Source organism: Leptosomus discolor, chromosome 12 (assembly GCF_034619465.1).
Source record: "Leptosomus discolor isolate bLepDis1 chromosome 12, bLepDis1.hap2, whole genome shotgun sequence".
Classification (NCBI taxonomy): domain Eukaryota; kingdom Metazoa; phylum Chordata; class Aves; order Leptosomiformes; family Leptosomidae; genus Leptosomus; species Leptosomus discolor.
In genome coordinates, this window is record NC_141402.1 from 7,240,619 (window position 1) to 7,254,052 (window position 13,434).

Here is a 13,434-nt window from a genome sequence, read left to right on the forward strand (position 1 = left end):
CATACATCAGTAAGTAATTGCTTCTGACATTGTCACTTCATGTGCATTATTTCTGCTACATGAGCCCTGCAGGTTAGAAGGAATTCAAAAGATAAGTATGAGAAGTCATTACCAAGAACACTCAAGTAGGACATCACTAAGTCAAAAGGCAGATAAAAACAGTTGTAGTGTTTTGTAACTACAGGATCAATAATTGGAAGACTGGGGGAGGGGGGGGGGGGGAAGTGTTTTATCATTTGCAAATGGCAGTATTTCCCAAACTGCGAAGAAAACAAAGTGCAAAAAAAAAACCACAAAGAAACAAAAAGCCAAATCAACCCATCTTTGTATGCCTTGTAAGGTGAAATTCCTATGGCTTTTTTAAAAGGCTTCAAAAGTCAGACTTGGAAACTAATTCTTTAGACACTGTTCTAGCATCTTTAGTCTGTTCTCAAATCACAAACCTGGAACTTTTCTCCTCCCCAGCACATTACCTAAAAGCCTTCCAAATAAGCCGAATTTGTAACTGAGTACTGAAGGGTGGAAGAATGAAGAGTTTTGGGGGTTTTGAGGGGATGATTCTGTAAAGCACACAGCTCAGTTTAACCTAAAATACAAATATGAGAATCACAAGATTGCCATTACAGAAATACCACCTAATAAACTGTGGCTTCAAATGTAGTTCAGCAAAGTACAGCTGCTTCCCCCTTACATCAGCTCTCCCATTCTTTATTCTACATATCAGCTACCCTAGCACGTCTGCCTCAGTTCCCAAAGAGACAAAAGATCTTTTTTGGCACTCAAACATGGCAAACAGCTCCAGCTTCTTGGGAAAAGATAGAGGGGGTAGGGAAGAGCGGAATAAACTATTATCCGGATTAAAATGTTTCACATGTGCCAGTGTAAGTCCAGCCAAAAGTTGTTGCTATCCACTGCCCGTCCACAGTGACCTATGTGAAAACAGTGTGTGGTCTCAGCCTTGGTGCTACTGGAGGGCCCCCCCTACAGAGTTAACACCTTTGTTAGCAATCTCAGCGAAGCAAAAAAACTGAAAAAAAAAAAAAACTAGCTTTCAGTCTCAGAATGAATCCCCAAGGGAAGAGGCACACCATTACGGAGCTGTGGGAAGCTTGCACCAATACCACCCGTACTATGGGCAACGAGAGGAAGAGGAGGAAAAAAACCACCAAAAAAAATAAAACCCCAAAAATCACAGAACACTTCAGTCTTTGGAAAAATCAAGCAATGGCTACCACCAATGCAATTCACTTCTGCAGCAAGTGTTGGTACTACTACCATAGCAAAGATAATTAATCACAAGCTCTTTACGCAAGGAATAAACAGTATTGCAGAAGAGCTTCACTCCAAGAATCACAGCTGGCTCCAACCCCAAATACCATGTCTTAATTTCAAGATAAAAATGCCCACAAGAGCAAAATGCAAAACATGTCAAATATCAGCAAGAAAATGATATCTGCTAATTTAAATTAAGCTTGCTCTTCTTCTTCCTCCTCTTTCCCTTTAGCTACTCCTTACAAATACGTCTGAGGCAAAATAAAAGCCTGCAGCTATTTAAGCTGTTGAATTTGGAAACTAACACAGGTGCTGATAACAGCATTACTACATCGACTACCACAAAGGAAACTACCATCCCAATTCTGAAATACTAAGCAATTTATTGGTTTATATATGTGACAAATGCCTTCAATCATTTCCTCACACGTATATTTTTTAAAAGTTTATATTGATACAGAATGTTGTTAAAATAAACCCTACCAACAGGAAATGTATAAAGACAAGCTGTCATTTCAAATCTGAAGCCCACAAAACAGAAAAATAACGACGTTTCAATTACAGACTGAGGAATGAGGTGAGACATTTCTATTTTACTGGTGAGGAGAAACACTTGCTCTAATACCAGTTTGTCAGATTAATTTTGAGTGGAGCTAGGTGAATACTATACACCAGGTATCATTTTCCTTTAGAATTTCACACACCAGCCCTAATAAAGTGGCTACTGTACCAGCATATAGATGCCTTATTCATAATCAGTCCTGTTTTGCTACATAATCTACACACACAATCTTGCCTCAACAGCATTAAAAATGAAATACAAAAACAGGTATGAGAGATGAAGAATAATGAAAATGGTATCACATCGTCATGTACTAGAGTGAAAGGAGATCTAATATGGATTGTGAAAAGGCACATGAAGGGTGTCTACAGGAAGGGTATTTCCTGGACAGGTGGGCTTCACCTAACACTCATTTTCATCCTCCTTTAAGGATGAAGGTCATGATCAGATGGACAACTCAAAGCATCATGGCAAGTACCTTGGCAAAAGGAACATGAGTCCATCTACTGAATAAATTAATTTTTGGACCAAATCTTAATAGACCAGCTCAGTCTGGGAAGAAAGGCAGAAAGAAATACAGGTGACAGCCTAGTCACTGGCCTTCGTCTTACAAAGTAAGATTTTTAAAAAAAAAAAAAAAAAACAAACCTGTTACTAATCACCAATCTTCTCTTCACAGAGTATAAGCATTTTCTTTTTTTTTTTTTTTTACATTGTTTCTCCTTCGTAACACTGATTTCTGAAATAACTATTACCATCTTTGTAATATGACATTCAAGACTACTAAGGTGTTTGCAACAGAAAATCTTATTAAATTAGAATACGGTGTCCAGATATTTGGGGCCGAGTTCCGTATTTTGTAATAGCAACTCCCAGACTACAATTACACATAAGTGTAATGCAACGGCAAGTTGATCCTTTGTTTTGCAGTTCCACAATAAACAAACTCCATTGACAAGTGATTGTTAAAAACTAACACACCACAGAGGAGGAAAAGAAAACAAAATCTTTAGCGAAAAAGAACACAGAACAAAGACTCCAACAGTTTCATATAGTACAAGTGTTTCCACCACCATTCAGATCACTTCTAACTAACTCAACAGATACAGGACTCCAGGTGAAAGGTGAGCTGAGGCACAACTTCGTTCTCATTACCTTTCCAGGGCACAGCCATACAACCTAAATTAAGAAATACTATCATAACGTTGCAGCATTATGATAAGTTATATTACACACAGAAGATTCTTGGTAGCAAATGTACGACATTATTTCCTGGTGGACACCAAGTTGATCATGAGGCAGCAACATGCCCTTGCTCCAAAGAAGGTGAACGGTATCTTGGGCCGCATTAGTCAAACCACTGCCAGCAGGTCCAGGGAGGTGATCCTTACCCTCTACTTAGCACTGGCAAGGCCACATCCAGAGTGCTCTGCCCAGTTCTGTGCTCCTTAGTACAAGGCAGACATGGACATAGCAGACACTGTCCAGAAAATGGCCATGAAGATGATTAAGGGTCAGGAGCACCTCTCATATGAGGAAAGGCTGAGAGAGCTGGGACTGTTTGGCCTGGAGAAGAGAAGGCTCAGGGGGGAATCTTATCAATGTATACAAACACCTGAAGAAAGGGTGCAAAAAGGATGGAGCCAGGCTCTTTTCAGTGGTGCCCTGTGACAGGACCAGAGGTATTGGCACAAGCTAAACCACAAGGGTTCCACCTGAACATCAGCACACATTTCTTCCACTGTGAGGATGACTGAGCACCAGCATAGGTGGCCCAGAGAGGTTGCAGTGTCTCCATCCTTGGAGATTCTCAAAAAACATGTGGACACAGCCCTGGGCAACTGGCTCTAGGTGTCCCTGCTTCAGCAGGGGGGTTAGACCCAACCACCTCCAGAGGTCCCTTCCAACCTCAACCATGCTGCAATTTCCTCTATGAAAGAATTATATCTGTAACAGACCTTTGCAGCATACTCAAGAGATTCCTGTCATGACTTCTGGCACATCAACACCATCTGGAAATGTAGATATGCGCCTCAGCTTCTCTCTTGTCCAGCTCAGCAAGCTCAACAACTGACACTCATCTGTTGTTACCCATTGTTGAAGCTTAAGCTTCATCCAGTGTTGGGGTTTTTGTTTGTAGGGGTTTTTTTGTTTGTTTTATTTTACTACCACCTAGGAAATTTTTCTGTCTGCTTTAGCAGGTCACCCAGCGAGAACACAATTACCAAAATAAGAAAGAATGCCCAGATAACCAGATCACTTTAATTTGGGGATAAAAAAGCCCTAGCAATAGAGAACATGCTACCTTTAACCCATGCTAACTACGAAGTCCTAAATACAGTATTTTTCATCATATTAAAAGAAAACAAACATATATATATGCTGTACATTTTCCATCAGTCAGCCAACTTTTTCAGGAAAAATGTTACAGCTGTGCTTTTCAGTAAGCTTCCAACATACAAAGGAAAAATGCTATCAGAGGTGTCTCTTCAAGCAAAGTAACTAGATTGAGCATCAATTCATGATCTTATGCTTCATTTGTAAGTCTGCAGAAAATGCCGCATCATCAATATTAAGGTTGAATACCTGAAAACACCCAGTTTCGTTAGCTCGGTGAGAACAAAGTCTGCCGACAGCATCCCCAGAGGCCCTGGCAGTTCCCTGCGGCGGTAGGGTAGCGATGACATCATGCCAGGCTGAGCTCCGGCAGCCCTGACGCAGGAAAGCCCTGGAGAGACCTGCTGTGCCCACTTCACCGTGCTGGGGAAGCATCCCGCTCCCCACCCCTGCACCCACCAGCTGAAGTGCCAGCGCCTCTCTTCCAACAATGGACACTTATGAAGCAAATTGTTTCAACAGTACAAGGATTCAGAATCTATTTTTCAGCACAGAAATAAGGAGCAGAAAAAAAAAAAAAAAGTGAACAATAACCCTTTCATTCAAAGAAGAAAGCCTTCCAGGAAGTACAAAGTGTTTCAAAGCTTTATTCAAAATCCACGGAAATCAACAGAGGCCCTTTCCATTTATATCGGTGGACACTGGAGGAGGCTATAATCTAAGACACAATTTGAAAGCATTATCAGTCACACAATCATGCATTATTAACAACACAACAAACTCAAGAAAATGTACCGGAATTCCAGCTAGCTCATAGGCTGCAACGTTATAAATTTATCCTCCTCCCCCTTGTTTCGGCCCTTCTTTTTTTTAAACCCTTTCCTCAAATTACGCAAAAATCAGTCTCCCCTATAAATACTAAAACCTACTGCCTCCCCCCAAAACCCACACCTTGTCACAAGCAACACCATTACAGCACCATGGTGGAATAACAGTCCAAGATACACTGCACGCTGTAGCTTTACATCCTACAGAGGTAGTCCTTGACCAGGAAAGCAAATACAGAAAGAACATCAAGCTCCAGCTTTCAGACCTGCGCACTCAGACAGAATATTTTTAAAAAGGCATTGATGTCTTCCAGTCCACCGTTAGATAGCTGGCTCAAAGTAATACACTGCTGGTCTTAAATTTAATTATGTGAGGAGAGTTATTCGTGTTCCTATCAAGATCAGGCAGTATGACTGAGTGTGCCTTGCACTGCTTTACACAAATAGATAGACAGTAAATGAGTAACAAAAATTAACGTCAGAAATTGTTTTTAATCTAGAAACTTTGTCCACTTGTGATTTAATCAAGAAAAATCTGTGGAACCTTACATATCCTTCAACAAAATTATATCACATTTTGTTCTCTTGGATTTCTTAAATTAAATTGATACTGTAATTTAAAGTGCCATTATGCTATATTCAAATTGTAGTCTACAGTTATTTTAACATTAGACGAACATGAATTCTTTCAGGGTAAGGTAATGCTCGGCTTGAAGGAATGATTAGAAATTTTGTTTTAAGTCACTAAAAGGAATTAAAAAAAAAGTTTCCATCATAGCCAAAGTTTAGGAGAGTTCAAGGTAAGAAGTCTGTTCTAATAACAAATTTCACTCTACAAGAAACAAATGTTTATTGGGGGGAGGGGTAAATATAAAAGCCTCATGACATCTTTTAAAGCAAGCTAATTAAAAAAAAAAAAAAAGGAAACATATCATTGGCTAAGTTCTGAGCTTAAATACACAAAACAAGTACTGATGTTAAGTCAGGTTTTCACCAATGCATTCCTACACCTTTCTGAACAGTTAAAGATGCTAAGCAACAATCCAATTGTTGTACACTGTACAGCCTGCACAGTGAAACTAAAGCCAAAACAAAACAAAGAACAAATTTTTAACCTGCTGCTAAAACAAAGAACAGATTTTTTACCTTAAAAACACAGGTTTGACACAGTGCTGTGTGGTAGACTGATACAGTTTAGCTGTGTATTTGGTGTTAACATTCTCATCTAACAGGGTACTTGCTTCCTAATCGAATTTCTTTTCAGGTGCTGCTGGAAGAGAATTCTTACCCTATGCTACAACAAAACTTAACACATCACAAGCAAAGTCTTTGCTTTCTCTCCAAAATCTGATTCATTAAGATTACCTACGTGTTTCAAATGTCCAAGAGCCTGACTAAAAGTTGATAAATGCAATCAGGCTCCAAAAGAGCGCAGCAGATTGCTGTCGAGAGAGAGATGATCTAAAACCGTACCACCGCCACCACACAATCTTCGCTCCGAAAAGGCCGTTTAAAAGCGGTACTTCGTTGGGTTTTCAAGAAGTTAGGTACACCGCTGCAGACACACGTTTGTGCACAGCCGGGCGTTCCTGCACCTCAAGCACTCAGGGCAGCTACATGTACCCCGAGGCGCCGGTGCCCGGGGCGGGGGACGGCGGCGGAGGGCGCGGACGGCTCCCTCCGGCTGCCCCCCGCAGTGCCCGGGGCCGCCCGACACGGCGCCCGGCGTCCGCGGAGCGGGGACGCGGCGAGGCCGGACCCCGCCTCCAGAGCTGCCGTCCCGCCGCAGCCGCAGCCGCCGCCGCCGAGCCGACCGTTTTCGGCCGCCGCCCCCCGACCCCGCGGCCACTCACCGGAGAGCTCGTCCGGCTCCAGCCCGGTCTCGGTGTCCAGCCCGCAGATCACGAAGTAGTCGGCGAAGCGGGCGGGTGCCGAGGAGCCGCCCCCGCTGCCGCCGCTCATGCTGGAGCCCGAGGGGTGCGCGGGGCTCAGGGGGTGCGGGGCCGGGCGGCGGCGGGCGGCGGGGCTGCGCCAGCTGCGCCAGCTGCGCCGGCCGCCTCCATGATGGAGCGGAGCGGGCAGCGCCGCACGGCATTGTGGGTACAGCCCCCAGCTGTTCCCGCGGGGGGGCAGCCCGGGCAGGGGAACCGCAATGCTGCGCCTGCGCTCTGGGCTCGGGGGATGACGTGATGCTGCTTCTCCCGCTGGGGGGAGGCGCGCGCGCGCAGAGGCGGTTGGTGGGGGGCGCGCGCTGGCCGTGAGGCGAGGGGCGGGCCGCGGCGCGTCCGCTCTGTGAGGGAGCGGCGGGCGGCCCTCAGGCGATGCGGTCAGACCACCGCAGGACAGCAGCTCTGCTCCGTGCCTGCTGGCCAGGGGCCCGGGCTTACAGCGCCGGCCTAAGCTTCAGGGGGCCGGTGGCTGAGGGGCTCCCCTCGGGGCTATCCTCAGCTAGGGAGAGGCTCTGCCCCTCCCTGCAGTTAGGAAAAGAAAAGGCTCTGCCGGGGGCTACTCGCTCAAAGCAGGGTTTAGTGTCGGTGGTACCTTGAAAGCGCACCTGGACTTAGGTCTTTTCCCCTGTCAGCTACAGTTTCTCATCCCCACTCCCTGAAGGCTACTGCCTCAGTGATTGTCTCGGCCGCAGTTTTGTGGAGCAGCCATACCCTAAAACTGGCCCAGGTCATGAGGGAGGAGGGGGGAGTGCTTTGGGGATTGTTTGGGTTTAGGTTTGGGTTTTTTTTTTTCCTCTTTGAATTAGCATCACACACAACTCTGTTAACAGTTGGGCTTGCACTCAGTGCTCAGTGAAATCACCATACACACACACCCCCTCTGACCCAGCTTGGAAAGGAAAACAATCCCTGGGATAGGGGAAGAAGGACTCAAACCAAGCTGCTGAGGGACTAGTAACAGATACTCATGCTCTAAGTTACGAGCATTTCTTTCCACTGACCACAGATGGACCTGGGATAGCCTCACTAAACTAAAATTAGGTCTGTAAGCAACTCCCCTCTCTCCTCACCTAGTTCTATTTGTGGCTTTCACTTCATAATTCTTCTCTGTCTTGTAGGGCTTATAGAATCATTGAATGGTTTGGGTTGGAAGGGACCTTAAAGACCCCACCTAGTTCCAACCCCCTACCATGGGCAGAGACACCTTCCACCAGACCAGATTGCTCGAAGCCCCATCCAACCTGGCCTTGAGCACTGACAGGGAGGGGGCAGCCACAGCTTCTCTGGGCAACCTGTTCCAGTGTCTCACTACCCTCACTGGAAAGAACTTCTTCCTAATAGCTCATCTAAATCTCCCCTTTCAGTTTGAAACCATTACCCCTCATCCTGCTGCTACAGGCTCTGATATAGAGCCCCTCCCCACCTTTCCTGTATGCTCCCTTTCAGCACTGGAAGGCTGCTCTAAGGTGTCCGCACAGCCTTCTCTTCTCCAGGCTGAACAACCCCAGCTCTCTCAGCCTGTCCTCATAGGGGAGGTGCTCCAGCCCCCTGGCCATCTTCGTGGTCCTCCTCTGGACCTGCTTGAGCAGGCCATGTCTTTGTTACACTGGGGGCCCCACAGCTGAACGCAGCACTGCGGGTGGGGTCTCACCAGAGTGGAGCAGAGGGGGAGAATCACCTCCCTCCATCTGCTGGCCACACTTCTTTTGATGCAGCCCAGGATGCGATTGGCTTTCTGAGCTGCGAGTGCACATTGCGGGGTCATATTCAGTTTTCATCCACCAGCACCTCCACAGGGCTGCTCTCGATCCCTTCATCGCCCAGCCTGTATCCGTGCTTGGGATTGCCCCAACCCAGGTGCAGGACCTTACACTCGGCCTTGTTGAACTCCACGAAGTTTGCACGAGCCCACCCCTCAAGACTGTCAGGGTCCCTCTGGATGGCCTCTCATCCCTCCAGCATGTTGACTGCACCACATAGCTTGGTGTCGTCAGCAAACTTGCTGAGGGTGCACTCAATCCCACTGCCCGTGTCACTGACAAAGATGTTAAACAGTGCCAGTCCCAACACTGACCCCTGAGGAACACCACTTGTCACTTGTCTCCACTCCGACATTGAGCCATTGACCATGACTCTTTGAGTGCAACCATCCAGCCAATTCCTTATCCACTGAGTGGTCCATCCGCCAAATCCATGTGTCTCCAATTTAGAGTCAAGGAAGGCGTGCGGGACAGTGTCAAATGATTTGGACAAGTCCAGGTGGGTGACACCAATTGCTCTTCCCTTACCCACCAACTGTAATCCGGTCGTAAGTGGCCACCAAGTTTGTCAGGCATGATTTGCCCTTAGTGAAGCCATCTTGGCTGTCACCAATCACCTCCTTATATTCCATGTGCCCTAGCATATCTTGCAGGAGGATCTGCTCTGTGATGTTGCCAGGCACAGAGGTGAGACTGACTGGCCTGTAGTTTCCCCAGCTCTTCCTTTTCAGCCTTTTTAAAGATGAGGGTCATGTTTCCTCTTTTCAAATCAGCGTGAACTTCATCGGACTGCCACGACTTCTCAAATATTAATGGATAGTGGCTTAGCCATCCACCAGTTTCCTCAGGACTCATGGATGCATCTCATCAAGTCCCATAGACTTATGCACCTTCAGGTTCCATAGATGGTCTCGAACCTGATCTTCTCCTACAGTGGGTGGTTCTTCTCCCAGTCCCTGCCTTTGCCTTCTGCAACTTGGGCAGGGTGGCTGGAGCACTTACCAGTGAAGACTAAGGCAAAAAAGTCCTTGAGTATCTCAGCCTTCTCAATATCCTGCATGACCAGGTCCTCTGTTTCCTTCCAGAGAGGGCCCACGTTTACCCTAGTCTGCCTTTAACCACTGACATACCTGTAGAAGCTTTTCTTGTTGCCTTTGACTTCCCTAGCCAGGTTTAATTCCATCAGGGCCTTGACTTTACTAAGCTGGCTGCTCAGACAATTTCTCTGTATTCTTCCCAGGCTACCTGTCTTTGCTTCCACCCTTTGTAGGCTTCCTTTTTGTGTTTGAGTTTGTCCAGGAGCTCCTTGTTCATCCACACAGGCCTCCTGGCTTTTTTGCCTGACTTTCTCTTTGTCGGGATGCATCACTCCTGAGCTTGGAGGCAGTGATCCTTTAATATTGACCAGCTTTCTTGGGCTGCTCTTCCCTCCAGGGCTGTATCCCATGGTACTCTACCAAGCAGTTCCCTGAAGAGGCCAAAGCCTGCTCTCCTGAAGCCCAGGGTAGTAAGCTTGCTGTGCGCGTTCCTCGCTGCCCTAAGGATCTTGAACTCCACCATTTCATGGTTACTGCAGTCCAGGCTGCCCTTGAGTTTCACATTCCCCATCAACCCCTCTTTGTTGGTCAGAACAAAGTCCAGCATAGCACCTCTCCTTGTTGGCTCCCCTGTCACTTGGAAGGAAGTTATCATCAATGCATTCCAGGAACCTTCTGAATTGTTTATACCCTGCTCTGTTGTCCCTCCAACAGATATTGGGGAGGTTGAAGACCCCCCTGAGGACCAGGGCTTGTGAACATGAGGCTGCTCCTATCTGTGTATAGAGGGCCTCATCCACTTGGTCTTCCTTCTCAGGCAGCCTGTAGCAGACCCCCACTATCATGTCACCTGTCCTTGCCCTCCCTTTAGTCCTGACCGATAAGTTCTCGGTCAGCTCCTCATCCATCCCCGCGCAGAGCTCCACGCACTCCAGCTGGTCATTGACATACTGGGCGATACCCGCTCCTCATCTCCCCTGCCTGTCTTTCCTGAAGAGACTGTAACCTTCCGTTCCAACACTTCAGCCATAGGAGCCATCCCATCACGTCTCCATGATGCCAATAAGATCACAGCCCTGCAGGCATGCACACATCTCTATGGGAGCTTTCTCCTCCCATTTTGTCAGGCTGTTGCTTTTCCATTGTATCTTCCCCCCACCCCAATTATTTCATTTCTGAAATACTCTTGCCTAGTGACCACAAGCAACATCTGTGACGTCTGATTCAAAGGCCAGTAGCTTTAATCTGTCAGTCTTCTTGAGCAACGGCAATGTTCCCATCACAGGAAACACCCAAGATATGGCAATTTTGTCAGTAAACTTTGCAAATTGCTTAGATGTCCTTGAGTTAGGCAACGACACGCTAAACTACATCCTGATTTCTTCAAAGTATTCTTTATGATGTTGAGAAAATTTGTGGAATTGTGAAATCTGTGGAAACTATGACTCTTTAGCCAGAGAATCAGAAACATATATTGGGAAACAGAAAGTGATTTAAAACATCCATTGTCTTTGGCAAGACTATCACTGTTGATTCAGCTGCTGTTTTCAAAGCAAAGACTGGGATTTTCAAGCTCGAGCCTTAAGTCAAAAAGAATGAAGTCTTCTGAAAATGAACAGAACTTAATGTGAACAAATCTTGATTATTCCTCGTACTAGTTAGTTCAGGCTTATTTTGCCAACAATCACAATCATGATTATTGGAAGAGTTTATTTAATAAGCAGTAAGAAAACCCAACAGCAAATTACAGTTTCATTCAACACTGCTCAAAGAATTTAAAAAGTCTGAAATGGAGTATCTGCCTTTTTTCGGTGCAGCTGTTTCCCAAGATGAGCTAAGCTTAGAAAGGTGACAGAGCTCAAAGCATAAACAGATCACTACAGTTGTCAGGGTGCTGATTGTATATGGTGTCTTCTAATGACTTTGATTAACCTGCATTATTGTGGGGAGAAAAAAAAATAATCAGTAACACTTAACATTAAAGCAATCCTCTCCAGTCTGCAAAACTGGACACCTGCAACTGGCTGTGACTGCTCGGTGACAATGCATTTGGTGTAAGCAATATCCACACAACAGACTTCTGGAATATAGTCTGCACTCCAGGTCCCCTAACACACATCCTCCCACATCAGGGCACAGATCAGAGAACCGTCACATCAGGGTGCTGAACATTTAAGCTCCCACGGAGCATTTTCCCTCCTCCCCAGCTCCAGGAGCCCACACCTGGTGGTGCAGCTTGTAAGCAGGTCATAGATCTGTTGTGCAGGTGTATCTACTGCAAGGGCTCCCAGAGCCTCAGAGGGGCAGTGGCACCAGGCCACTTGTCAGTGAGGTCCAAGTTTGTCAATATCTGAGATGAGAGCAGAGGGCAAGTATGTGAGAATCAGGTTTAATTTGTTTCTGCTCCTTTTGCTTCCACTTGTTGAGGATGGTGCCCCAGGCTAAGAGGCTGAGTCCTCCAAGGTAGAGGCAAAGGCCAAGGCACAGACAGCCAAGATGGCTCTTGAAAATATCCATAGTTTCAAGAAGATCTGCACATTTCCCACTTGTGGGAGGCCTGAGACTCAATCTGGTGCCTGCAAAGGCAGCCCAGGAACCAGTGCAAGAGCACCACACAGCGGAACAAGGCTGAGCTTTATATCATTATGAGGTTCTCTTTGACCACAGAATCAGCCATGAAGAAGAGAGAATACCCTGATTTTCATCATTGATGTCAAGACCGAGGCAAACACAGGAAACTGCACAATACTGATATGGTCAAAGTCACATATTGGTTGAGTGTGAAGTCTGGTCTGAAGGCTTGTGGCTGTCTGGCCTAGTGTCCTAGCTGAGACACTAGATCCACAAAGGGGCTTGGGTATCAAAATGTCTAATTTACTACAGCTGCTTAATAAATTTTACAATATTCAGACCAAGCCTTTAGGATAAGGGAGCATTATCCCCTCTCTTAACACTGGAGGGGAATCAGAGAATATTAGAGATATAGTTCAGGGTAATTCCCATCAAAGTCAGCACATCAAGATCGAAACTGCCTACAGATCAAAAGAACCTCAGGGTCCTGAGGGCACCAATAGGCCTTGGTGGCCCTGACCAGCCTCAGCTGGGGTCTCAACCCCACCAACCATGGGTCCATTTAAGTTGGGCTGCTGGGCCGTGTCAGAACCTGGTTACCCTTATTGGACGTGATCCTGACCTTGTGTGGCTGATTTGCATTTCTGGCTTGACCTCAGTCCTGTCTCATCGCTACAGACTTGCTTCATGACCAAGATTCTTGGTTGAGGCTGCCCCCAGCTTGCCCTGCACCCTCACTGGAGGCAGTGGGATGGGCCAGCTAGGCTCCGTTCTTCCAGATCCCACCCTGGTGATATTCCCTGTGAGAAATCATTTTAACACAGAACAAGTAAGAATAACGTAGTGATCTGCTCAAAACACTTTTTCATGGCACAGAATTCTTCCAAGTACAGTAAACGTTGCAAATTCCAGATTATTGGATATAACTGCTAAAGGGCTAAGTTGTGAAAGAAAAATCAGGAGTTACGACCGTAACATTAGATCTTAATTCTGATGCAGAATTTTAAAAGCTGTTTCCCACTCCTCTCCAGAACCTGCTAACATCCTGTCTAGTAAACTTTTAAGCCTATGGAGGGATCATTGAAGTCCTAGAGACATGCAGAAGCAGAATCCTCTGTG

The 13,434-nt window shown here is 46.2% G+C and overlaps 1 protein-coding gene across 4 annotated transcripts in view; it reads right to left on the bottom strand.

Annotated features, from left to right (window-relative positions):
- Nucleotides 1-6,960, bottom strand: part of DENND5A (DENN domain containing 5A) — a 67,276-nt gene extending 60,316 nt beyond the window's left edge. For all 4 annotated transcript variants that reach the window (XM_086471972.1, XM_086471971.1, XM_086471970.1 and 1 more), the window contains exon 1: nucleotides 6,852-6,960. In XM_086471972.1, coding sequence (XP_086328098.1) covers nucleotides 6,852-6,960 — 109 coding nt within the window. The remainder of the gene's footprint in view (nucleotides 1-6,851) is intronic.
- Nucleotides 6,961-13,434: the final 6,474 nt, after the last annotated feature.